Genomic DNA, 27,519 nt, shown 5'->3' with positions numbered 1-27,519 from the left:
AAGCAGATATGTCTGCCTGATTTATTTTGGCATCCGTCTAGCAGTTAAATAGGACACCTTTTAATTTGTCACTTCTTTAAGATTCATTTAGATTGGAAAAGTAAATCACCAGTGCTTGGGTTCAGCTAACTTTGAACTATTTGGATGAAAAGGCATATTCTCTACCTCTCAGACAGGTACCTTGTAAAAGGCCAGTTAAAGAATAAACTATGTATTCAGCAACATACTTAAGATGGTAACATTTAATGGATTTTTATTTTTACTTTAAACTGGAGGAACTCAGAAATCTAACTTATTACCAAAGAATAACTAGAGGTCTTGAAAAGAAAGTCAATGCTGTCAACAAGTTTACGCAGAACTATTTTTAAAAAAGTAACTATTGGTTTACAATTAAAAACAACTATGAGTAAAGAGACTCAAAAGTCAAATCTCAAATCTACCATTTTCTGACTGTGGAAGTTATTCAATCTCTCTGTGTCTTTTTTAATCTAGAAGTGGGGAATATATCTACCCATTTGTTAAGTAAGTTAACTGAGGCAATGGACAAAAACCTTATAGCACCTACTGGGCACATAATTGTGAGCCACTGTTGGTATCCACAAGTGCTTGTGTAACATTTTCTAGCAATTTGATCCAGGAGTGAGCATTTCTTACTGTATGAAAGTTGTATCTTCTCTTTGCCCCAAATTTATTTTGGGAATTTAAGCCCATTCCCTCATTGTCTCAATGTGGCAATAACATCTGTTTAATACTTTCTGTATAATGAGGCCGCATGAGGGCACGTGTGCCTGCAGTCACATAAACAGTCCTAAACAGAGGTGTTTTTTTTGGCATGTCAGTGATCTAACTGCAATCTTTAATCTGGCTGATTATTAGATAAACGAATTTAGTTATAAAATGAAATAAGAATCTCACCCATATACACACGTACGTACACATACACGCATAAATATACATATGCACACATACACATTTTCTGTTCTTTAATACACAACCAAGTCAAGGGCCAGCTCCAATCCTTAGTTTTGTCTTACGCTGTCTCATGTTTTTTGATGTGGAGGCTATGGGGGAATGTGAAGGAAGATAAATGCTTCCTCTGAGGGTCTCTTAAAGCAGGCGACCTCACACTGAACTGTGCAAACTCTTTGAGGGTGTAGATGAACCTTGGTTTTCAAACCAAGAGTTTATCAGGCTTTTCTTTCTTTTTTTTTTTTTTTTTCTTTTTGAGGGTGAAACACAACTCAGAGACCTAGTCACGGGGTCTTGTCCAATTTTGGAAGTCCAGTGCTACATGGAGTCCAAACACCACCCCATGCAGGGTGTGTCTTTTCTGACTACACACTCCTCTTTCTTCGCTGTGACTGCTTCTCCAAGCATGCAAGTGCCTGCAGTCAAGTGAGGATGAGCTGATCTAACTCCTCAATGAAGCTTGCTTTCTCTTCCTGTCAGGAAAACAGAGGCCTTTCCCTGCTCAGATGGACGCTTACATAGAAGCAATTCTGTCTTGCAGTCCTTCGCCTGAGCATCCAGTAGAAACTTGTAGAACAAAACCAGGCTAAGCTGTTGTTCTCAAACATGTTTATTTGTTAACAGTTATACATGGTGTGTTACAGAAATTAATGGAAAATTTCTAAAAATTTCACTGTTGCTGAATGTATTGTACATAAAGTTAAAAATAATGTGTCCATATATGTTAACAAACTGTCATCTGAGGTAAAGTTAAAGTAGGTCTAGAAATGTACTGAAACAGTCACTTTCTCTTTCTCATCTTTATTAAAAAAATATGTGTCAGAATGCGGAAATTGAAATAAACCAAACCCACAGAGTAAACATTTTTTTTAAAAGAAGGTGCCCGGTACATGATGGGATGGGGTTTCAGCAGACACTGGGATGAGGACGGATTATGAAAAAAGTCTGGCGGCATGGAAAGATTGTAGAGCTACAGGGCATGGGGATAGAAGGACAGGTGGCGTTTCCCTGGTTTCAAAATTTAAAGTGACAAATTTAGTGCTAGTGAAGGATGAGGAATTAACAGTTGTACACACGGGTTTTCTATCGGTCTAACCGGAACCGGGCGGTCTCTCCAGAGCCTTTTGGTTTTGGTCCCTCGGCTCTTGTTTGGAAATTCCACTGTACTCCTGGGACAGGATATGATGGTTCTGAGCTCATCAACCAGTGCTTGTTAATAATCAGAATCCTGCCAGTGATCACATGGATGGCAGTTTAAAATCTTGCCTTTATTTCCCTCACTATAATGCAACACATGGGCCTCTTTGTTAAGTCCAGAGCCAGTTACACTTTCGGTCACATTTAGTGAATGATGACAGGTTCACTGGGCTGTCACGTCCTGCTATGAAATGAACTCCAGAAGGTGTAGCTGAAGTGGCAACATTGGCCAGCATTCGCTTTGAGCCCGTCACAAGGAACCCAAAGCATCAGTGTAATGGTGTGGCCCTGTAGACAGACCCAAGACAGCTGTGCTGAGGGGGAAGATATAGCACCACTTGTTAGAATCAGAATCACGGACAAAGAGCAATTTAAGCCATTTCCCCCATGTGAACTACCTATTGTATCAAATCCCCAGGGAACAGAATCGAACCGGTTTTAGGACGACTCTCATGGTCATCACACCTTTCCTATTTTCCTCGTTGTGTGAAAGGATTATTTAATTATAAAACGGATGTGCATTCCTGGAGAAATCATGTGGACTGAGAGGTGACAGCTACAGAGAAGGGTAAATGGCCCTTCTCACTCTTCTGGTTCTTTGGACTTTCCCCATTAGGATGACACTGACATATATTCTGTAAAGACATTTGGTCAGTTTACCTAACCGGGAGAAAATTCCATTCCAGTGACCTGTCAGTGTAAAATTTGGGCCTCAAACAGTAACAATTACCCTGATTTTCAATTTTCTCTTTGTGAGCCAAGTATTACCTTCTTTCAAATCACTTTCATTTCTGTTGATATGAAGAACCAAGGTACACAGGCCTGGTGAAGTCAATCATATCAATGTCAATTCTAGTTTCCAAGTTTTAAAACCAAGTGATGATAGTTAACCCCATGGTCCTCGAAAGTTTTCTCCTTAGCGTTAAACCACTAAATTCTACATACTGGCACTGCATAGGAACATCGGGAAAACACACTTGACCTGTAGAACAATTCTCTGTAGGGCAAAAATAGAGAGATTCTTTATGAAAATCATGTGCTAAACATATGAACCGACCACCGCACTTTTTGTCTCATCAATGTAAAAAAAAGGAAGCTTAAACTCTTCTGTTTCACATACAAACAGTCCAATGATCTCTATGGGGGTAGGTGGGAGTGAAGAGATGGGAGGGAGTTTCAGAATTTGAAGGACACCCCTTCAAAATGTGAACGTTTTCTGGTTTCTTCCACCCAGGGTGGGTTCTCTTGTGGAAGGGCTGGAGGAGATGGTGGCGGGGGGGGGGGGGCACCTGTTCCCTTCCTGTTCACTAGCTGCGGATTGGCCAACTGCTCCTGACAGCTGCCCCTGAACTCCAGCTTTCTCCCATCTGCTCTACAATAACATCTGGAGAGGGAGCCCCATCCATCAAGTCTGTCACATCCTGCACTCAATCTGCTACCTTCTCTACAGTGTAATGGCATTATTAAAAAGCATTTTCATTAACATTTATATTTACAAAAAAACAACAACTGGCATTTTTTTTCATTAGAACTCCTTAAAGCCATTTCCCTTAAATATTTAAAGAGTTTAATGGTAAGGTTTTTTTTTTTTTTTCAAGTTATAAAATAAAAATCCCATTTGAATTTTCTGATGTACAAAAAGAGATACAGATGAACCATTGTGATCTCGGAATCAGTTTGTTATTCTGAATATTCATGTCACCATTGTTCCATTAGAAAGTTGGTTTTAAGATCCAAAACCACATTAACAGGATTGTACCAGAATTATTTGGCAAATGACTTTTCTTTGAAAATGGCACGTGGAGAAGACACTTGTCTGCATAGCATCACAGCAGCAAGATATCGGAAAAATAAAAAATATCATTTTATTGTACTTAGAGTTTACAGCTTCTTAGAAAACCAGATGCATTTTTCATCTTTCTTATCAATGGGATCCGATGTCCTTTCCTACTCGCAGAATGAAGATTCGAACCAAAAGCTGTCTTTCTTCACCAGGGTGCAGAATAGCTGAAGGGTTGTTTTGGCAACATTCTTGATCATAATCAACCACTTATCTGTCTTGTGATTTTCAAGTTAATTCATTTCATATGAGGCTTTCCTTTTCCAGTTAGATTTCCTCACCCATATCTAAAAAAAAGTCAAAAGCAATACAAAAATCTTTACACCCATTAATTTTTAAACATGACAAAGGAAAGGGGACAAAATGGCAGACGAGGCCCTGTGGAGCGATGAAAAGACATCATCATACGTCAAAAGGCATAAGGATGAGGATACTGTCGTCACGAGGACATCTTGCTCGTGTCTAAGAGAAGTCAGTGCCAACCCTGCTGTCGTTCTCTGAGGCCTGTAACCCCACATTTGATGTCTTTATTGTGGCCAACAGTTGAGAAATAAAGAGAGAGTTATGATTTTGCATCCTGGGTCATCTTAAACCCATGCTAACAGAGCTCAGAGTATTTGTCGGGTAAGCATTTGCTTGATTTGTGACTTAATGCTGGGTATGATTTTTTTATACTTTTGTGATTTTTTTTGTGCTGCCATAGTTATCTGCCATTGTTGCCAAAAACTCTTAGTTCCCTTTTCCAAATGAGTTCTGTTGGGCAGTCATTAATTTCTTCGTGGGATGAGGTGAGGTGAAAGAATACAAGAGAGCCCATCACGATGCCGATTTCCATGCCAGTCTTGAAGCACCTGCCATGAGCCCACACTGATGCTATTTCTTGGGTCTGTTGATCTGCGCATAGAGAGGCTCCAGCTCCTAAGGACAGAGGGACAAAGTGAGACCTGCTCTTTTCCAGATAGGGTTTCCTGAGGCAGCTTGGGAAGGAGGGGTTGGGATTAGAACAGAGAGATGACAGTTGATGATGGATGACCTTAGGTAATTTTTGGCTTATCTGATCATGATGCATGTCATTTTGGCAACTTTTTTCATCATTAAGAATAACTACTCACCCAGGTCTGTACTTGTTTTCAAGCCGAGACTGGTTTCCCACTCAGGGGAAAAGGATGGTGTAGCAGAGAGAGCTGGACAAGCTGTGTGATGTGGGTAAGATACTTATTCTTTCTGAGCCTCAGTTTTCCCAACCATTAAATGGTAATAATACTGTTTATCCTACAGGGTTCCTGAGAGAGTTTGAGATAATCTATATATAAAGCATCTAGCACAGTGCTTGGCAGTAAGAGGTCTTCAGAAAATGGAAACAATCATCACAAGTTGAGTGGAAATTCTTCCAACATAGTTTTATGAATGTCTACTTGAAACCACTGAAGTTCTAGTTCAAGCTGTCTTTGGTTTCTGCAGGCAGAGAGGGCTGAGCACACTTCTGAGGAAGCGAAACAGCCATTATTATGCCTTTAGCTCTTAGTTCAGAGCTTCTGGGACTTGTTTCCATTAAATCTCCTGTTTCGGGATTGGCCAGTCATTTGCCTACACCCTGGAACTGGCTGTTGTGAGGCACACACAGGGATTTTTACCAGTATATGACAAGGCAAACCTTCAGTCCAAAGGTATATGGGAAATGGTGTTTAGCCCTGTTGATACTACTTCCGACTTCACGTTGAGATGGCCCAGGGTGCACTGGCCTGGCAGATCAGATCAAGGCTCTGGTCTTAGGCATACATAGGCCCTTCCTTTACAATTGACCTTTTGCTGTCACTGTTGGATATCTATGCCAGAATTAAAAGGAAACAGTGACATCTTAATTCTGTCATATTTTTATATTAGCCTGGCTGTTGCCACGTGAGTACAGATCCCTTTTATTTGCCTTATTTTCTTAAATCATCAGATCGAACCGATATTCTGTGAGCCCTGGCTACATGTCTGGCACCATGCTAGGTGTCTTTAAGTACATTGTCTTTTTAACACATCACAACAGTCTTGTAAAGCAGATGTTTTGTCTCCTTTGCAAATGGGAAATCATGTACAAAGAAGTAAAGCAATTTTTCCATGCTCCTATAGCTAGTGAAGTTTGGAACATGAGCGTCCAGAGCTTTATCTAGGCAACTACAACAATTGCCATGAAAGAAAGAAAAGACCAATCCTTCAATCTGTAGTACTGTAGAGTGCTTCGGGGTTTACAAAGCACCCTCCCATCTTATTTTATCTGCAAAACAGTCCTAGGAGTGGCTTTTGTTCTTTCCATCTCATTTTGTAGATAAAAACTGAAGGTCAGAGAAGTGTGGTGATCTCAAGGTCATAGTGCTGCACCTCATGCATTTAAAAGATCATATTGCTTACTTTTATTGTACAGTGGGAATGGACTTGGACATAATTTTATCCAGATCCATCATTTTACAGGTGAAGACTGTGAAGCCTAAAGAAGGGAGCTTTTGTTTCCCAGAATGGCAAAGTTACTTAGAAACCATGTCCTAAACTGAATCCAGGACTCCTGCTGTCAAATCCAAGATGCCTTCTTCTGGACCTCATTATGTCTTCTTTCAGAGAAAAGCATCTGCCTACCCTTTGAGACCCCCTATTCTGTAGCAGAAGAGGATACCAATTTGTCCCTCCATGTTTTCCATACATGGGACTTTATATTGCCCCTAGAAACATACAGAATGAATGTAATCCTTCTCCCAAATGTCTGATGACAGAAAACATGGAAGCGCATTATTCCATATCCTACCTCTGGGTTACTGCTTGCCAAATCCTCCTGCCATTTTACATGTGTGGACCTAGCACAGCAGGTGCTCAACGAATGAATTTGTGGGATTAATGAATGACTATGATACAGTTTCTATTTTCTTCACTGTTCTGTCACTCTGTCCTAAATACACTCTAGTTTGGCTTCATTCTCTCAAAATCGAATCTAGGAGAATCTATAGCAAGATGCTTTGTTATGCACCTAATCTCTTCCTTACCAATACCTTGAAATGTTTCATATACCTATTGCAAGGCTAATCATGTAACTTTGCTGTGTTTGTATTCTGGGGGTGGGCTGGGTGGAGCAAAGGTAGAAGAAGGGAAGTCAAGTACAAGTTCTGGTGGGGAAAAAAACAAAACAAAACGCGTTCTCCTGTCTGTGCTGGGCTACAGGACGTATCTTCATCTTTCCCGGGTAGAACTGCTCAGCCCACTCTTCTTTTCGGAAACCCTAAGAACTCAGGCCGCCTTGATCTCAGCCTACAATTTGCTCTATTCTAATTTTGGAAACTAATTTATTCAACAGAGAATGACACCTAAAAACAGAAGAAGACAGCAGGCTCAGACAGGGTAATTAATGCCACACTGCATTAACTTTCTGCAGCTGAGATAAATATTCACACATCTCCTGCTTGCCGGAATTTAGTTTCAAATACCCATCACAACAGCGGTAAGGACTGCAGTCAACTCTCAATTATCCCCAATAATGAAGGGGAGCAGTGGTGTGGAAAACCCCAAGCAGCAGATAATCCCTAAGTCTGACACTGTGATGCATTATACGTTTTGGCAATAGCTTTACCTTCCCTGTTACAGAATCTTAGACTGTCAGAGCTGGAGGGGAGTAAGAAATCATTTGATCCAGAAATTTCCAACCTGGCTTCTGGCAAGGTCATGATGGGGGTCTTCAGGCTATTTTCAATATTCCAAAAGCCTAAATGGAATCGTACATTAACATAGCACACTGTTGATATTTTTTGTTTTCTTTTTGGTAGATTTGACCACATCTCTGCCCTCCTTCAAAGGCTCCCCATCACCCACAGGGTAAGGTCAAAGCTTCTTACCTGGGCACACAAGACCCATTTGTTTCATAGTCCATTAGAGCTAATAAATGTTCCTTCCAGATCGTGAATCAAAACCCAACTTTCAGGTCACGTAAATCATGTTTGTTTGTTTTTTTAAATGTCTTTATGCCTCTGCCAGAATGATCTTTCTGATTTGGTCATGTCATTCTTTTGCTCAAAACAATCTTCCTGACTCCTTATTACCGCAAGGAAAACAAACCCCTCAGAATGGCACCCTTCCAATAAGGCTCCACCTTCCAGCCTCATCTATTTCCATTCTCTCTCCTATGCCTCACCTTCTGCTCTTCTTCTGGTCACCCTGGTCACTTGACGGGATTTCCCCATCTCTGAGGCTCTGCTCAGGCAGTTTCTCCTGCCACTGGTGCCTCTCTTTGTCCTACAATGAGAGTTCCTAATTCAGACCCAGCTCCAGGAGAAAGACTTCCTGGACTCTGCAGGTGATGTGGACCACTCTGCTCCCACTCAGAATTTGGGGACAGTGGAGCTGACTGTGTAGAACATACTAGAAGATAACAAGATGCAGTTTGGACAGAGGTCTATACAAGAAGCAGTAGAGGTCTAGGACTGGAGGACTCTGTGCAGGACACTTTACCCCTCTGATTTCCAGTTTCTTCATTTGTAAAATGAGCCTAGAAATTCTCTCTGTGAGAGGTGTGGTGAGGATCGAAGAAGAAAATATACACTGATTATCTAGCACAAAGCCTGACACACAGGAGATACCAAAAAGGTGAGGTCCCTCATGTCTGCATGTGTGGTTCTATCCCTCCTTTGCAGAAGGTAGTTCTAAGCTTCACAATCGCTTGTAGGTGGCTTCTCCTTCATAGTACACAGGAGCAAGTATAACCAGTCTCTGTTAGGAAATCTAATAATGACGCTGGACTAGCCCAGGGAAATTGTGTAGAAAGAATGTGGGGTTAAATCTATGGGACCTGGGGGGCACCTAGGTGGCTTAGTCGGTTAAGCGTCCAACTTTCGCTTATATCATGATCTCGCAGTTTGTGGGTTCGAGCCCTGCGTCGGGCTCTGTGCTGACTGCCAGCTCAGAGTCTGGAGGCTGTTTCAGTCTGTGACTCCCTCTCTTTCTGACCCTCCCCTGCTCACGCTGTCTCTCTCTCTCTCTCCTAGAAATAAATAAAACATTAAAAAAAAAATCTATAGGACCTGGGCACAGGGCCCTCTGGATAAGATACTTCCACATGTTTACAGACTATGCCCAGTATGAATTATGTGTTTACAGTAGCCATGGAGAATCACAGAATTAGGATTAATAAGAGCTTATGTTTCCAGAAACATTTACAGTCTGTAAGGACTTTCTTAGCTCACATACATGATCTCACTTGGGCTTCACAGTGAGGCTGTACCTTGGATACTCTTATCTCTACTTATAGTGAAGAAGCAAGCCAAGGAGGTGACCTTGGCTACTTGCCCAAGGTCATTCAGTCAGCACAGGGCAGAGATGGGATATAACGAGTTTAGTTAGTTAGCTTGTTTTTTTAGCTTTTTTAAAAAATTGCAATAATATATGTATAGCATAGCATTTGCCATCTGAATCATTTTTAAGTGTCCAATTCAGCGGCATTAATTATGCCCACAATGTTGTACAACTCTGTCATCACCCCAAACAGACTGACCCATTAAGCAGTAACTAACTCCCCATTCTCCATAGCCCCAACCCCTCGGAACCTCTAATCTGCTCCCTGTTTCTTTTTTTTTTTTTTTTTTTAATTTTTATTTATTTCTAGGAGATAGCGTGAACAGGGGAGGGTCAGAGAGAGAGGGAGACACAGACTCTGAAACAGGCTCCAGGCTCTGAGCTGGCAGTCAGCACAGAGCCCGATGCGGGGCTCGAACCCACGATCCGTGAGATCATGACCTAAGCGAAAGTCGGACGCTCAACCGACTAAGCCATCCAGGCGCCCCTCTGCTCCCTGTTTCTGCAAATTCATCTACTCTCATCTTAAAATCAACCTTATTGAGGTGTAGTTTGCATATAATGAAATGTTCTTGTTTTAAGTGTACAGTTTGAGGAGTCCAGACAAACATACCCACCCATTTGGTCCTCCTCACCACAATCAAGCTATAGAACTTCCACAACCTTCCCTGTGTCCTTCTCAGTCAACCCCTCATTCCAGTGCCAACCACCACTGATCTGATTTTGAACACTATCGATAGATTTGTCTTTTCCTAGAGTTTCACAGAAACAGACTCAGGTGTCCTTATGCGTACTGTCCTCTCCACTACCATGTGCTCCCTCTTGTAGAAGGTCAAAGCAAGAATGGGCCACGGCCTGACACTTCTCGCCTGCAGGGAGAAACTGAGGCCCCGGGCTTGAGGGGTGTTTTCCCCAAAGTATCAGAAACAGAGGAGAGCAGCCCAGGGTATGGTCTCTCATTTCTCTGTCTGCTTCTTCATTTTCCCCATTTGGCCCCCACAATTTTGGCTTGAAGTTTCCTATCTTGCCTTAAGATGAGCCTCGTTTTGAAGCCACCTAAATTATGCTTAGTCCTTTGCACCTGTTTAATTTTTATTATGTTTGTTTTCAGAAACCTTAGCTACATCTACTAAAGATACGTCCCTTGAAAAAAAATTACTGGTGGAGAGAAGACAGGGCATGCTGAGCAAGGTGGTCTCAGAGGAGAGGTCAATGTGCACCATGCAAGCGGCTTGCTGAGCGAGCCCATTTATGCCTGGGGGTGAGATCAACACCTAGCCAAGCCAGAGGTCAGACTGGAGCCAGATGTGAGCCAAAGCTTGAGCCCCGCAGCACCACCCGGCTGAGGCAATAACCACCCACAACACTGGGGCCCAGCTCGGTGGGGTTTTACATTTCTTGGCTTTGCAAATGAAAAACATGGTAATAGTCAGGGAGTGGAAATGAGGCTGAAATAAAGTCCTGTCTGAAGACACGAAGGAAATCATTAAAAATGCATGGGTTTTAGAGCCAGAAAGACCCCAGCTATCCTAACTTCCTATGTGAACTTAGGCAGGCATTTTACCTGGACCTCAGTTTCTTCATCGACAAAATGGGGCTTGTAACATCTACCTCAAGGGATTGTGACAAGTAACAAATGAGCTCAGAAAACATAAAATATTTTGACAAGTGCTGGGAGTCTTTGAACAAAAAGGAAAAAACCCGATAAATCTTTCTGATTACTTTCCGGCTGCATGTCTGCCTTTCAGGGTAGAAAGGTCTTTAAAATACAGGAGGGATTTAAGACGACTACCTTAGAGACTGACACTGCTGCCCAAATGCCTTGCTTCCTGGGATCTTGGGGTGCTGAAACCCACTTGGTGAATGCAGAGATGCAGAATCTGAGTTCCCAAGGGGGGAGTCTGCAAATATTCTGACCAACTCTACATTTCTCCAACAATCATGGACACAAATTATCTGCTTTGCACACATACATCATTTTTTTAAATATTTTTATTTATTTCTAGGAGAGAGAGACACACACACAGCGTGAGCAGGGGAGGGTCAGAGAGAGAGGGAGATACAGACTCTGAAACAGGCTCCAGGCTCTGAGCTGGCAGTCAGCACAGAGCCTGATGCGGGGCTCGAACCCACGAACCTCGAGATCATGACCTAAGCGAAAGTCGGACGCTTAACCGACTAGGCCACCCAGGTGCCCCACATCATCTTTCTTGATGTGTCACAAGTAGATGAAGACAGTGAGGTTGCTGACACCAATTCTCTGCCATGAGCAGAGGGTCCTGTCCAGAGGAAACTCCTGGTCATCAGGAAAGAGTACTGGATCTCAGTCCGATAGTCTCCAGGAACCCTAATGAAGTCAGCATATTTAAGGGGCTTATGTCCTATCCTCTATTAGAATAAGGCAGCCTGGGGGAGGGGTCCTATTAGAAGATCTTGTTTGAGGATTGGGTCTTCCATGCTCTGACTGGGTGACCCAGGCAAGTGAGAAGGTCTTAGAATGTCAGCTGGAAGGATATGGAAATTGTTTTACAGAAGAGAAGACCAAAGGTCAGAAATGAAGCCATCTGCCTCAAGGCATGCAGCTGTTAAGTCAAAGAGAAGCTGCTAAAACCCATGTGGTCCTGGTGTGGTTGAGAGCTCTCCAGTTATTTAACCTGGGTGTAGGTTCAAATCCTAGTCTCATTATGTGTGAGTCTTGTGATTTCAGCAAGCCATTAACCTGTCTACGTTACCTGTCGTATCTGTGAAATGGGAATAATAAAAATACTTATGAGGGCTTCCCTGAGGATTGAATTAGGTGATGTTTATAAAAGGGTTATAAACATGCTAGTAATTTTAAAATATATTGTATTATTAGTAATAAGAGAAAGGCATGGTGATTACCTTCTGCAGAGGGATTCTGGAAACAGTGAGTGGGATCTAAAACAGAGGTCAGCAAACCATAGTCCATTGGCCAATTTTGGCGGCTGCCTGCTTCTAATAATTTAACAAAGTATTTTAAATAAAGTATTATTGGAACTCAGTCACATTCATTCCTTCATGCACTATCTCTTGTTGCTTTCTTTCTCTAAGAGTAGAGTAGATTCGCTGTGACAGAGAACTGGCCCACAAAGCGTAAATGTTTATAAAGAGTTTGCTGACCTCTGGTCCAAATGATCAACATAGTCTACCTGTGCCCAGTACTCTAATGGCTGGGACCTATATTGAAATCTTGCTGTGTAGTCTGGATTCCTCTTTTGATCTCCAGATTCTTGAATCCAGCAGCCTCCCGCATCTCTCCTTGGCTGTCTCATGGGCATCGCAAGTTCAACTCAAGTTCTAAAGCCCACCCTCTCTCTGCTCAAGTATGCTGTGTTCCATAATGCAGTGACTGGCACCACCTAGCTTCCCAAATCAGGAACGTTGGGACTGTCCTTGGTTATGTCTTTGTCTTCAACTCCCGTTTCTCTTCAGTCTTAGTGGTCTCCTGATTTCGTCTTTTACATATTTCTGGGCACCCAACCCACCTCTCCACCCTGGCCAACATGGCCCTCAGCAGGGCCCCTCCCATCTCCTGACTGCATGACTCCAATACCTTGGGGTTGGACTTGCCTCTGAGTGTTATGTCCAAGAGACGGGCAGATTATTTTATGTTTTATATGGTTCTTTGGTTTAAGGCTCTGTTGTTTCATTGGATTTAAAAATAGAATAATAACAATAATTCCAGATACATGTATTTTACTTACAAGGTGACAAAGCACTTTCATGGTCATGATTACTGACTCTGGGGGAGCCTAGGGAAGGAGTTGTTGAAACTAATTATCCATATTTATCCATGTGAGGGACCAGAGTACAAAGGGGTTATGTGTTTGCCTAAGGTCACCTGCTTTGAAACCAGAATCCAGACCTAAGTCCCTGACTCTATGCACTTCTTCCTTTCTTTTTACAAAGATTTTGTTTTTATTTTTTTTTTTTAAAGCTTCTTCCATCAAAAGCATCTGAGGTTCAGCTTTCTTTTCCCTTGAACACTAGAAATCCATCAGGTAATATCTTATATGTCTTGGATTCCCACTACGAAGATCGGTATTAAAAACGTGACAACGACTTATTATTTATGACGATATCTATTGTTACTAAGGGAGACAGACCAAACAATTCCCTGTTGTTACAGATGCTACTTTGCCTTGACAGCTGGGAAAGTCTGATAGGCAGTTTATTTACTTAGCCATTTAACCAAATAAATGTTTTCATTTTTCCTTCATCTCCTCAAAAGCTAACATTTCGCCCTTAAAATTGCTCCAGCAACATACCCGTGAAGTATAAATTATGTCCCATTCCCACACCGGCCATTACAATATTATTTGGGTTCTTTCTTTCCTTTATTTTTTTTTTTGTTTTTTTTTTGCCCCTGTTGACCCAGTCTTTCAAAGACACGTGATTCTCCCAGATGGGAGGGTAAGGGGAAAAATGAAATAATTGAAGATATTTCCCTTTATTGCTAAAACAGAAATGCTGTTTGAGATTGGTACTGAGGCTTCCACCTGCAAAGACTGAGTCGTTTGTTCCCTCTTGCTGTGGTGTGATTGTGTGATATGGCTTTCACTTATTAATAGATGTTACCACCAACTACCAACAACTGTGGGAGTATTTCTAATCAAAAGCAGCTGGAGATAAAATGCAAGGGGGATAAGAAGGACAAGATCCCTGCTTTCCAACTGTACAAAGACAGAGGGGAAAAGAGAGCCATGATGTAACTTTCTCTTCATAGTGTCCGTTGTCCAGATGTCTGGAAAGGCACTAAGAGATTGCAGTCCGGAGATTTCTAGTTGGGTGGATGAGTGGATGCAATGGGCAGAAAGATCAAACACGGCTCGTGCTGCTATTGATGGAGGGGCCCAGAAAGGCACACATGGACTTCTCCTGTGGGCACCTTGGGGGATATGTCTGTGAGCCTGGCATCAGCCTCTTGGTTTGGGATTCTCAACGCAACTGTGATAATGCCAAGCCAAGTGTTCAAAGGAGAAAACTGTTTTATTGAAGATTACAGTTCCAGCCCTTTTGGGGTTGGGAGCTATTTATTATAATTTATGTGTGAATCTAAGACTGCACATTTTTTGGAAATGAGAGGTGGCTTGTGAGCCCCTATCTGGCATCATTCTGATTATGAGAGTGGGCAAGCCAAAGAGCTAGGAAATTGCATTTTCCCGTTTCTGTTTTTTTCCCCCAAAAAACTGTTTTGAGGCATACTGAAAATTAATTATCTGAAGAGAGGAAGCACATAGTAAAGCTTCCCAGTCAATGGCCTGGGTCTTTATGGTAAAATTTATTCTATATGAGGGCAAAATGTATAAAAACTAAGGTACTGGGGAACATTTACTGAGCACATATGAAGATGACTGTGGTGAGAGCTAACATCCACGGGTTGTTTTTTAGGTGTCAGACACTGTGCTATGAGCTCCACATAGATCACCTCACTTCATTCACAAAACCACCCTTTAAGGAAAACAATATTTTTACCCTGATTAAAAAAAATAAGATAGAGACTTACTATGAAATTTCATTAGGGTCACGTAGGTACAGCCAGATTCTAAACTCAATCTTGCTCCAGGGCCCAGAGTTTTAAGCTGAGTTTGAGCTGAGTGCTGGGTGTCTGTCTCAATCTTAAAGACTGAAATACTGTCTCAGTTAACCTACTCAATAATACAAGCCCCTTCTAGCAGATGAAGAAACTAACACTCAAAAGAAATCATGGTTCTTGCCCAAGATTTGCTGCTATTAAGTAGCCTGGGCTAGAATTTGAATTCAAGTTCCAAATTCTGAGCTCTTCCTGCTATCCCATGCTCCGTCCATTTACAGCTCAGCCATGGCTTGGGGTTCTGAATAGAGCATCAAATGTGGGATAGACGAAAGCCCCCAAGCCACAGTTCAGCTTGTTTGATTGTCTCAAGCTGAGCAGGCTCATAAAGATGAGGGTTTGATACATTGATCTGCAAATGGTGTAAGTCATCTTTGTTTTCTAGAAGAACTTCAATTTTAGGATGATGTTAGATGTTATACTGATGAATGGCTCTTGTCACCTCTGGTTCATTCATCAGATTTTTCAAGACAAGGTTGAGCACATGAAATAGAACATACACAAGGGGGTAGAAAATCTCTTGGGGAATCTTTCCAAGGCATCCACCCATAATCCTCAGCTCTCCTCCTTCCTGGAACATTGACTTTGCCTGAAACTCACCAGCTTCCCAAAGAGGTCTGCAAGACTGGATTCTTAGATGGGTATTTTGCATGGCATATGTGTTATTATATGCCACTGTACTGATAGGAAATGTGGCAAAATATACAGTATGTTCAGTTCTTTAATCATAAAATCTATTAACAAAACGCACCTTCCAAACACTGCATTAGCTTTCAATAACTGTCAAAATAACTTACATGTGACCTAAGAAGGACTTCGAGCCTCAGCATCCAGTTATGAATGGTGAAAACAATTTACCATTTTAATGGTTTTACCATGCTGTTCAGGACTAAAAACAGGAGCTTTGTGGGTACAGCCTTGCAGTCCTACATGTTTAAGGAAAACTAGGAAAGTATCTGAAAATTGAACACATTATTCAAGGAGTGACCTTAGAAACCATGCCTGGGTAACGAGGTGTACTTCTGTCTCCTGCGAAGGTTTGCTTCATCAGCAGCTCTTTCTTTGGATCAAATCAGATGTATTGAAATTCAAGTGCCAGAAGCTACTTCTGGTAAATGTAAGTACACTTCTCTCAAAGTAGCTGCTGATAGAATCTGAAGTGGTTCGGTGGCAAACCGTATGCTGTAGAACAGGTGCAAACAGCAGCGCCTCAAGCGAAGGCTACATGTCTTTGGGCTTTGAATTTTACCTTTACATTAGTGAGGGTGAGGGGGTCCCCTCTGGCTACACTAAATGGGCTACCGTGAGCTTACATCTCTATCAATCCCATTCCAAGCACGGCTTGTTCTTGCTTCGTAGCCTGGCTTCACTGGGTGTTTGGTTGGTGACCTCTTTGGGTCTGTGGAGTACAAGCAGATGCAGGGACACTTTGCTTCAAAGATGAAAGCCTTTGGATCCCACCGCAGTGAGAAATTACCAGAGCGGGCAAGACGTGTCCATCTCGGAATGGTGATGCTTTCAGAAACTGAATCCACGTTAAGTAACATTGACCATGCCTCCTTCTATCACCACCATCCACTCAGAACATATCATTAATAAAAGAATGGGACCAATCCCCACTCCTCACCCTTACCTAGCAGTATACGTCAAAGGTCATGCATCCATGAGGAGAAACAAGATGGCAAATAGATACCAGGCAAGGAGAGATGGTGCAGGCAGCAGGAATGCGCTCAGGCAAGGGGAAATGGTGCAAGCATCAGGAATACAGTCAGGCAAGGAGAGAGATGGGGCAAACATCGGGGATGTGACTTCAGAAAGGAAGAACAAGCAAGAGGGAAAGCAGATAGCTTAAGGGTGAAGGAGATAAAAAGAACAGATACCTACCCAGACCTGTGCTATCTAGCTACCGGCCTGTGGACTTATATTATCACCACTGGGCTCCCCACTGGGCTCCCCAAATGGATCACTGTTGGATGAGGCCTGTGATCCATCAGGCTAGAACACAAGAAGATAACACTTTTTTTTTTTCCTTTTCAACAACTGAAAGCATTAGACAGCTGGGCAAATTTTCATGCACACAATCAGTTATTTTCAAGGAGGTAGCAATTGCAAGTCAGAGGGTGCCATACCCACAAACCGAGCCTCGTGGGAAGGACTTCGTGAAAGGAACACGCTTTTCAGCTGCTCATTCATTCGAACATGAAAGAAAGCCCCTCTAGCACCCCGCCTAGAACTTGAGAGTCTATGCAGGGCTCCTCGCCCACTGTCCCTTTCAGATACAGAGGTCTTAGTCTCAAGGAACAACAAAACAAGAAACAAGAAAGAACAAGTTGGTTACTTACAGCTTCTTGCTCTTCGCTTTTGCTGGGACTTTCAAAGCCCTCTTCGAAGATGTCATCTGTGGCAGGATCGCTGGCATGGGATGCAGATGATTTGGATGGAGAGCTCTGTCTAGGGGCTGGGGTTGGAGCTACACAGAGACGGTGCACAGAAAGGGAACATCATTAAGTGTCTGTCTGCAGCCATTTACATCCCACAGGGACCTCAGGGATCTGGTTATATTCAGGTCAAATCCAGCACTCTGCTTTCTATCCTAAGTCAGGTCAGCTGGACAACTGAAGGTCCCCTCTGTATGTATTTATCTTGTCCCTCTCACACACCTGGGATCAGGAAGGAGCAGATGCATACGGGGGGGTCGGGGAGTGGGTCTCAAGGAATGGTCCTTGGCTCAGCCGCACTAACACATCTGGGAACTTGCCAGAAATGCACATTCTTGGGCCCCCACCCTGGACCTACTGGCTCAGAGACTGCACTTCTTCACACTCCAGTTGAGAACCACTGAACACATTTTTCTTTCTTCTTTCTTAACATCATGCATTATTTCAATAAGAATAAATAGACCAGAGGATGGTGATGTGCATGTATTGAGTACCCTCTATGTGTCAGATGCTGTCAGAAGCTTCACAGACAGTATCTCCAACCCTCTCAAAGCCTCTTTGAGGTCGGAGTTACCCCGATTTTACAGATAAGGGAAGCAAAGTTGCTAAATTGCTCAAGGCCACATAGTTGGTGAATGGAAGCTACTTAGTTGTTGAATGGTAGACCCTTGCATGCAGCACGTATTTGATGAACACGTGTTGAATGAAGAGAGCCTCAATGATGTGGGAAAATGGATGCGGCTGGTGGCAAGTTGACAAGTGGCACTTTATTTCTCATTCTGCGTAAGGACCTGCATCTTCTGTCCTGGCCTTCCCATATTTTCCTCATCTCACTTGTTCCATAGGTTACAGCAAAAATGCCATTTGAAGCTGTTCTTCCTTCAATGATTTCTAATTTGGCATTGAAAACACCGGTCACTGGCTCCGCCTCAAGTGAGGAGGTGGTATGGCTTGATTTAGTAGCTAAATTCTAAGTGCCACTGATGAGGCCTCCCTGCCAGAACTGCCCAGAATTTGCAAAATCTGGCTGCTTATCAGATAGTGAGCGATTCTAAAACTTGGTGAGTACCTTTTGCCTTGATGGATCTATATTTAGGATAATCACGCTATTTATGCTGTGCCAGCAAGCTGGGCACTGTGCTGGGCATTTTGTATTCATGGGGTTCTCTCATGTGAATGCTGCAAACTGCTGTTGTATCTAATGTTCTTTTCTGATGAAGAAACTGCAGCTCAGAGAGGTGAAGTGACTTTTTCAGGGCTAACAGAGCCATGAAATAGGAGCGCTGGGATTAAACATAGGTCGTTCTACACTGTCCGGTCAATTGTGTGCTCTATTTCTTTTTTCTTTTCTTTTTTTAACGTTTGTTTATTTTTGAGAGAGAGAGAGAGACAGAGCATGAGTGGGGGTGGGGCAGAGAGAGAGGGAGACACAGAATCTGAAGCAGGCTCCAGGCTCTGAGCTGTCAGCACAGAGCCTGACGTGGGGCTTGAACTCACAAACTGCTAGATTATGACCTGAGCTGAAGTTAGACTGTGTGCTCTATCTCTAGTTGAGGTTTACTTTGGGTTCGAATGATCCTCGACTCAAAACATTCTGAAGGTGATGCTTCTGGATAAGAGGATATAAAGATTGGTTTCACTCTTTTCTTTGAAATAAGACATTATTCTTTTTCTTTTTTAATTTAAAAGGAAATCTCTTTTGTGAGACGATTATGGAGCAAACTAGTTCTAGTGGGTTTAAGTGAGATAAGCAATCTAGAAGCACCCTCATGTGTGATAGCTGTTTAATAAATGTTAGTGTAACTGAATTCTGAATTGTGTTGAAAGCGGCTTATTGCTTACTAAAGGCTGGGAACCCAGGCTGAGTGGCTGGCTGAGAGGTAGACTGCTCCCCCTTACCAGATGAAATTAATTGAAAGCATAATTAGGCATTTATTGCTGTGTCTTTCCTTCAGAAGGTTTTATAGAATACCTCTATGATCTACAAGAGTGGCTCTAAATTTGGGGCAATTTAAATTCTGGGGATATTTGGCAAGATGTCAGGCCATTTTTGACTGTCACGACTAGGGGGAGAAGATGGGTGCTTCTGGAATCCAATGGGTAGAGTGCAGGGAGGTTGCTAGCTGTCCTTCGAGCACAGCACAGACCCTCCAACAAGGAATTACCTGTCCCCAAATACCAAGAGAGCCAAGGTTGCAGACCCTTGCTCTAAAACACAATAGTGAATGAGTGGCCTTTGGCTTTTGTTCATTTCAATCTCTCTGACTTTTCCCAAACATCTCCCAGGTGCTAGATGGTATGAGAGCATTATGAGAAGTGTACGATGATTAGGACACATTCCCTGTTCTCAAAGAACTACAACTTCCCTTTTATTTGTTGCTGGCTCCCAAGCCCAGTGACAGACAGTGCTTGCTGTCAAGAGATACTTGCTTATTTGTATATCGCTCTTATTCTTTGACCATTTCATTTTTTATTCATTATTCTTCGTTGAAACCCTATGAGTTAGAGTTAACAGCGATGCCCCTACTAAGTAGATCATACAGCCTGGGTGGAAGTGTGTTGTTTATACACACAGAAGGCAGTCCTCTTCAGAACAGCCTTCGGAACCTGGCTGAAATGACATTATCTAATTGTGTTAACATTGGATTTTTTTTTGACAATTCACGATATTGGCCAAGCAGTGATCCATATCATCTGTGACAGTAATGAAAACGCCAAACTCATTGTTCCATGAGCCTTTTCCTTTCCCTTATCAACTGTCAAGGCACAGGCTGAATTGCCAGACACCTTTCTGAATGGTGTCGACCAAGCATATCCATGCTCAAGTGTGTCTGGGTTCTGAATGGCCGCATGGTCATGGTTTTCCAGATGCCTGCAGTAGAAAAGCGAGCTGGGACAGAATCACTGAATGCCTGAACTAGGAGGCACGTGGCTCATCCAAGCCAGCTCACATATATTACCCATGATACAGCTGAGGTGAGGAAGAAAAGTCATCCATTTGCCCAAAGAAAAAGCTTGTGGTAGAAGAGCCAAGGTTGGAATCCTGGTCAGGATTCTGCACAAAACCACTCAATATTCAACAAGAACAGTGATAAAAAGACTTTAAACTCTGTGAGGTATACAATGTTTCAGTTTCTGCAGCACTGAATCCTTTTACTATCCCTTAGCCTAAGAGAGATGAGGAAATTGAGGCTCACAAACATAAAATGACTGGCCGACAGGCACAAAACTACAAAATGATCAATCTGCCTGTTGGTTCCCAGTGTAGAGCTTTCTGCTACACTACCATTTTTTCTCTTTCCACACCCAGAGCCTTAAGCCAAAATCTGGCTTCTACTGTACGAGTTGAATAAGACCTTATAGCTGCTCTTTCTCGCCTGTAAGTTTTCTCTTGATCTTAATTTTCTATTCTAAATTTTTGTCCTTGTTCCCCAAACTTTTGCAGTTCACATTCACCCTGCATTTTCATTTCAGGAATCTGTGTGGCATAAACAGGGATCATGAATGAATGGATGTGAGTGAATAAAGAAAAAAACTTGAGCAGCCGAGTTACATGGTGGAAAGGTGACAGGTTTGGGTTCAATGCTACCCTTCTGCCTACTCTCCCGTCTTTGAACTTCACTTTCATTATTGTCCAAGGAGGTCTAATAAAACCTGCAGTAAGCACTGTTATGAGTATAAAAGTAATCAATGTATACAAAGTAGGTATGTCTATTATAATTGGTACCTCGTAATTGGTAGCTATTATTATTAGTAGTAATATAAACAAAGAAGCCTGCTGCATGGGAACCGAGAGGAGTTCTCTGACTCCAGAAACAAGGCATCATTCTTATTGGATTTATGTCTCCAAAGAAGGGCACTCACGTGAGTTGGTTGATGGCGTGGTAGAAGTCACAGGGGTCAAATTCAACTGGGAGATGTCAAAGTCATCACAGTCATCTGTATCCTGTGCCACCCCGACTTTGTTGAAGTAACTGGAGAAGGCCTCTGAGGTACAGGTGAGGGAGGGTTGGTCGGGCTTGCGGGAGGGCACGGGTGGAGGCTGGGCCATCTGGAAATCTTTAAACATTTCTTTCCCCATTTTCTGCCTGGGCTTCTCGGTCTGTGGACTTGACCTGGTGGAGTCACCCGTGGTTGGGACAGTCGCAAGTGGGGTGAGGGGACCTTGGAACATGGCGGCTGGCAAAGGCATAACAGTTTGTGTGGGCATGAAGGCGGCTGGCGGAAACTGCCCGGCCACAGCTGGCCAGGGCTGCTGAGTGGCGGGGAAGAGACCCGGCTGGCCCCATGCGATGGGCTGAGCCCCCGGCATCACCTGAGCGACTGGCGGCTGGGCACCCATGGCGATCTGCTGTTGGACGAGGGGCTGCTGTCCCCAGAAGGATGGGAGGACGGCGCCCATTGCAACATAACCTGGAAGGACGAACAGGAATAGTCAGGCACCCTGGGAAGGAGCAATTCGTGGATTCAAAGGATAAGTGCAAAGATGACTGAGCAACTACTAAGTATCAGACTATGTGCTAGGTACTGGGGACACAAAGATGAGTTAGACAGAAGTCCCTGCTCTCAGAGAGCATTCCTTCTAGAGCAATGGTCAGGGGAAACCTCTTCGAGGAGGTGATTCCTCAGTGGACACCAGAATGCAGTGAGGGAACAAGCCAGGCACATCTGGAGGATAATGATAATACTGTCATCATTGTTAAAGGTTTCTGACACCAGAGCCTCAACAGCCGGTGTTATCAGCAGAGGACTGGAAATCAGGCGCATCTGGGTTTGAATCTTGCCTCCCCTTCTTACTAGCCTTGGGGCATTCTCAATCGCTCCTGTTCTCTAAGCTAAAAAGTCAGGTTCCTTGTTGGAAAGCCAGGTAGTAAGATCTTCCTTCGAAGCATCAAAGGCCTGTAGCAAGGGAGAAGAACCACCCTGTCTGGGCTTGTGAGGCACAGGTTGAACCTCAGACTGCCACTTCTCACCTCTGCAATTTAGGGAGAGCTCACAAGCTCTCTAGGGCTCTGTCTCTGCATCTGAAAAAAGGGCATGAGATACCTTCTGTCACACAGGCTTGGCTTACAGATAAATGGAGGGGATGTATTTGAGGTGGAGTACTACACCGGACACAGAGTGAGCTTTCGGTAAATGTTAGCAATTAGTAGGATCGGAATCAGATAAAGCCTTTAAAGTACTTAAAACCTTTCTTGATATATAGCAGCCATGCAATAAATGGTAGCTACAGGTATTATTACACATTATTTCTGTATTATTACTATTAATGCCAATTTTAGGTGACTGTCTACTGGGGAGCACCCCATACAGCAGCATATGTTGGGTACTGCAAAACTCCAGGGGGCCTACTCACATAGGCTACCATGAGAATTGTTGACTGTATTAATTCCTTTCAGGTGAGATATAACCATTTTAAAAGGAGCACAAGTGACACTTTTTACATTAACAATAGTAACACAAATCATTTCCACAGCATTAGATGCTCTACATCTTCACAAAATCCCTGCAGGGAGGAATCTATTTTAGGGAAAAGGAAATTGGTGCTCAGAGAGAGAAAGTACTACTCTTGGGGTCACACAGCCAGCATCAAGTGGGATCGGGATCTGAACTGAGGTCATCCATCCTCAAAGCTAGTGTTCTTCCCTCTGCACCACGCTGCCCCACCCAGATGGCCCAGACCAATTTCTGATCTTTGCACAGGCAGCACACCCGGTGTTTCAGCAAAGTGTGGGCGGGCCCAGAGAAACTCCCACGTGCTTCCAGTGGTCCCTGCCCTTCTCAGGGGACCCAGGGGCCATATGCCTGTGCAGCTGAGCCTTGGAGACAGATGCCCAGGCCAGGTGGAGTAGAGGATGGAGAAGCTGACTTGGTCTGGCTTGTCAAAACCAGCCTTTTCGTGGCTGTCAGGGGGAGTCTGCAGGTGTACAGCAGTGAGGCCAGGGAAGGAGTGGGTACAGGGTGTCCTGAAGCTTCCAAGGGAAGGCAGGCAGGTGCTGTGGTGCTGGTTGGGTCATGGGTGATGTCAGTGACTCTGGGGAGCCCAGAGAAGTCGTGTGCAGAGTGCCGCACTCATGCTCCAGCCTCAGATCCCCTGCCCTTCAACGGATGGATAAGGAATGGGGACAACATTGAAAATCTAGCTATTCCCTTGCAAGGTGAGAGGAGGTTCCAGAGAGTCTGAGACAGGACACATGGGCCTCTTGCTGACTCATCCAGCAGTGTGAAATGCACTTATGGGGCATCAAGAAGCAAAACAGACAATATCCTTATGAGATCACTTGAGCCTTAGTGCACTGAACTTAGATGGGTGAAGACGCACTGGAGTGGACATTCCAAACCTGACAGTTGCTTATGTTGATTTTCACCTCTCCTATCATATAATAAGTCAGTGACCTGAGCCCACCCACAGACTAAGAATTCTGCGACTGTGTTTCTTATTTTCTGATTTATTCGGCGGGGCCCAGTGCTTCTCAGTGGGGGTGCTGCCATCCCCTTAGGAGACCACCGAGAGATCTGTGGGGTGGGTTTGGTTGTCAGGATAACCTGTGAGAGGGAGACACTACCAGCATGTAAGCGGCGGCGAGCACAGATACCAGATATCCTATAACATCTGAGACCAACATTGCAGTAGTTACTCCACACGGTGTCTTATGATTGAGTATGGACTGGACTTTGAATTCCACACAAATTCAAAGTTTCTCTGCAGAGTTGTAACATACTTAGTTTCCCAGGAACATAACAACTGGGTACTCTAAGGGTAGCCTGTATTCTGTTTTGTTTGAAACACTGTTAAGAGTTGCTCACCATTTGGGAAAGCTGTGGTCCCGACAGAAGGACAGAGGTCCTTCTCATGGTGTTTGGGCCAACACCACAGTCAAGTGTCTGTCTGCACCTGCAGCGACTCTCTTTCTGGGTATGCACACCAGACCACTTAGTAGGATGTTTAGTGTGCCTGCACTAGCGCATTCTGCGTATTCAAATATGTATCCTTTAATTATAAGTCAGCTTCTAAAAAGTTCCTCCTATTATAATGCAGCCATTATATTGGGTTTTGAAAAAAATACGTAGATAAGTTATATTGTCTACGAATTTCAAGAATTTAAAGGTGACATTACAAATATTTGTCATAAAAAGGGGGTGTGGGGTCTGACAGGGTAGAGACATGGATCTTTCAACTACCTCAATCTTGATGCCCATTTATTTTTAAATGTTTATTTATTTTTGAGAGAGAGAGAGGGAGAGAGAGAAAGAGTGGAGAGAGGATCTCAAGTGGGCTCTGTACTAACAGCAGAGAGCCTAATGTGGGGCTCAAACTCACAAACTGCGAGACCATGAGCTAAGCCAAAGTCAGACGCTTAACCAACTGATCCACCCAATGGGTGCTGCTTGATGCCCATTTCTATGAAGCGATGGAAGTTTTCAGCCTCCAGTAAGGCTACTTTTACTTTGCCTCCACTCTGCCCCCCTCATTGCCACTGGCGGACTGCTCTAAAATGCAAATACTGTGCGTTGTTTTCTTGAGTCTAAGGTTCAGATGCCTTAGCTTGGCTTAGAAGCCTTTAGGGGCCAGTCCCCTTCCCACCTCTCCATCGCATTTTCACTGGTACCTTTCCCCACAGCAGCTGCAAGCAGAACTTCATCTGCTCCTTCTCATCTCTGCTGGTGCTTCCGACCAGAAAGCCACCTTCCGACCAGAAAGCCACCGCGTCCTTCACATGATTGCTCCTCAGGTGGTCTGTGAGAATCAGTTCAGTATCACCTGTGCTGGGTGCTTTCCCTGCCCTCGGGATTCAGCTGGTTCTTCTCTGCGCTTCCACAGTCCCCACTGTTCATTTCTGTTACAGCACTTGTCACGCAGTGTTGTGATTGCCCAGTTATTCTGTCTTCCCTCATTAGACAAGAAACCACCTGCTAGCAGGAACCCTTTATTTTCTCTCTCCGTCTCCTCTCTGTCTCCCACAGTTTTGGGTACACATCAGTGGCCCCATAAGTGCTGCAGACTGGAGAAAGTCTCTTTATAAAGGTGATTGAGTTACAGTGGACTAAATGTCTCCCCTGCATTTTTCCAAGTATACAATTAAACTCCCAGATCTGTAAGTACGGTGATCTCTGCTGATTTTACTGTTGGTAGCAGGTTTTTCTTTCCCTCTGTCTTTTTTTTTTTCCAAGGAACCAACAGATGGTCTGTGCACACTTTTGTGGAGAGAGCTATTAGCATGTCTCCCTGGCTTCATGCCATCTGCTTCAGACCAAAGTACAATATTCAAAAGAAAAAAAAGGCAGCACAGAGTAATTGGGTATCATGTTTGGGAGCTCGCAGGTCTCACTCTTTTTTCCTGGAGGGGTCTCTGCAGCCTGGGCTCTCCCCAAACCCGTGAGCTAAGGCTCTCGGGCCACATGGCACTGTGCGTGCCCGACGGCACACCTCGGTAGCTGGACTGCGGTAGCACTGGACATGGGAAACCACTTGGTGCTGCCACTGCGGCCACTTAACTGCTTAGGAACATTTACTCATTAATGTTCGACAGTGGAGGGAGGAGGTGCCAAGGAGCATCTGTTTATGCCACGGAGTTCAGATCAATCATAAATCTCCTTACTGTGAAGTGAAAGGAAACACCTGCATTACTGCCTTGCAGTTAGATTTTTAAGAAGGGTTGAAAATTGCAATTTACAACCAGATGCTTGCACCTGGGGATACCTTATTATTTGGGTAAAAAAAAAAAAAAAAAAAAAAACAGGCTAAAATAAAAGCAGGGAAAAATTCTGGAAATGGAGGGACTCCATCAACATTTAATCAGAACTTGTATGGTAATAGATTATCCTGTTCGTTCATTCATTCATTCATTCAAAAACAGCCCTACTGGAAGCTCAGCACTGTTTCGGTCTCTGGAGATGAGTGAAGAACAGAACAGGTAAAAAAGAATCCTTGCCCTCACAGAGCTCGCTGATCCTAGCAACAAGCCTCTGGTACAGTCGTTGTTGGTACCTGCTTACCCTGGACACGAGACTGCAGTGTGCTGAGGGCAGGGCTCGAGGCAGCTGTCACAGAGCACGGGTACAGAGCCAGGCCTCCTAATGGACAGGCTGGCCAGCACCTGCTGACTGCTGACTTCCGTCAACGCTGCCAGGCACTGTTTTAAATGTTCTACTACATGTCTTAACTCGCGCAGTCATCAGACCGGCTGTGTAAGATGGAACTACCATCCCCATTGTTCAGATAAGCTCCCTGAGGCTCAGAAGAGATTTAGCTGAGTATTACCCAGCTGGCTAGTGGCAGGGTCTGTATACATACACAGTACATCCTCTGAGCCCCCATGCCACGCACATGAGGAGGCCAAAGACCTAAGCTTTATTACATGGATGGTTTTCTAAATATTCCAAAAAGGTAAATGAAAAAATATGGGTAGGAAGAGTAGTAGTAGTAGTAGTAGTAGTAGTAGTAGTAGTAGTAGTAATAGTAGTAGTAGTAGTGGTAGTAGTAATAATAATAATAGCAAAAACAGCTGCATTTTCCATATGAAGCATCTACGGGATGTCAGCAAGTTTCAAGGTGCTCAACTTTATTTTCTCACTTAATTCTCATGATACTGTTGCAGGGTAAGTATTATTTTCATTTAGGTATAAAGATGAAGAAACTCTGACTCTGACATGTTCAGTAATCTGCTCAGGAGTCTAACATATACATACATAGATGAGCCAAGATTCAAACGTAGCCCATCAGATGCAAAGCCCTCCAGCAGCCCGTCTGCTGTCCTGCACACCATGGTTCATGATCACCGGTGGGACAGTGAGGGACAGGCAGATGGAGACCCCATGTCTGCAGAGATTTTTAGGGCCAGTTAAAGAAGGAAAAGGCTGACAGGTGACCACCAACTGAAGTCTAATTTTGTTCCCCAGCATATCTGAAGTAGAAGCAGGCACTTCGAGAAGTGTGCTCACTGAAATCAATTTTGCTCTTACAATCTAAAAAATGAAAATTGGGATGTACTCTATCAATTGTACATTATTATATTATATTATATATTATATTATATTATAATACTATATTATATTATATTATAATACTATATTATATTTTAGCAGCTGTAGAAACTGAATCTGGATGTGAAGTGGCTTGTCCATAGTTTGCAACATGGCTGTTC

General features: G+C 43.5%; 1 protein-coding gene across 1 annotated transcript in view; it reads right to left on the bottom strand.

The window, feature by feature from the left end:
• Nucleotides 1-3,785: 3,785 nt before the first annotated feature.
• DAB1 (DAB adaptor protein 1) overlaps nt 3,786-27,519 on the bottom strand; it is a 282,513-nt gene continuing 258,779 nt past the window's right edge. Inside the window, exons 13-16 of the mRNA XM_039238907.1 lie at nt 21,239-21,787; nt 17,279-17,406; nt 16,821-16,931; nt 3,786-4,924 (exon numbers count right to left, since the gene is read on the bottom strand). Coding sequence (XP_039094838.1) covers nt 16,836-16,931; nt 17,279-17,406; nt 21,239-21,787 — 773 coding nt within the window. The 3' untranslated portion in view covers nt 3,786-4,924; nt 16,821-16,835. The remainder of the gene's footprint in view (nt 4,925-16,820; nt 16,932-17,278; nt 17,407-21,238; nt 21,788-27,519) is intronic.

This window comes from Hyaena hyaena, unplaced genomic scaffold (assembly GCF_003009895.1).
Source record: "Hyaena hyaena isolate Hyena2069 unplaced genomic scaffold, ASM300989v1 scaffold_5, whole genome shotgun sequence".
In the NCBI taxonomy this organism is placed as follows: Eukaryota; Metazoa; Chordata; class Mammalia; order Carnivora; family Hyaenidae; genus Hyaena; species Hyaena hyaena.
The sequence above is the reverse complement of the archived record's forward strand: the minus strand, read 5'-3'. Positions and strand labels throughout refer to the sequence as shown.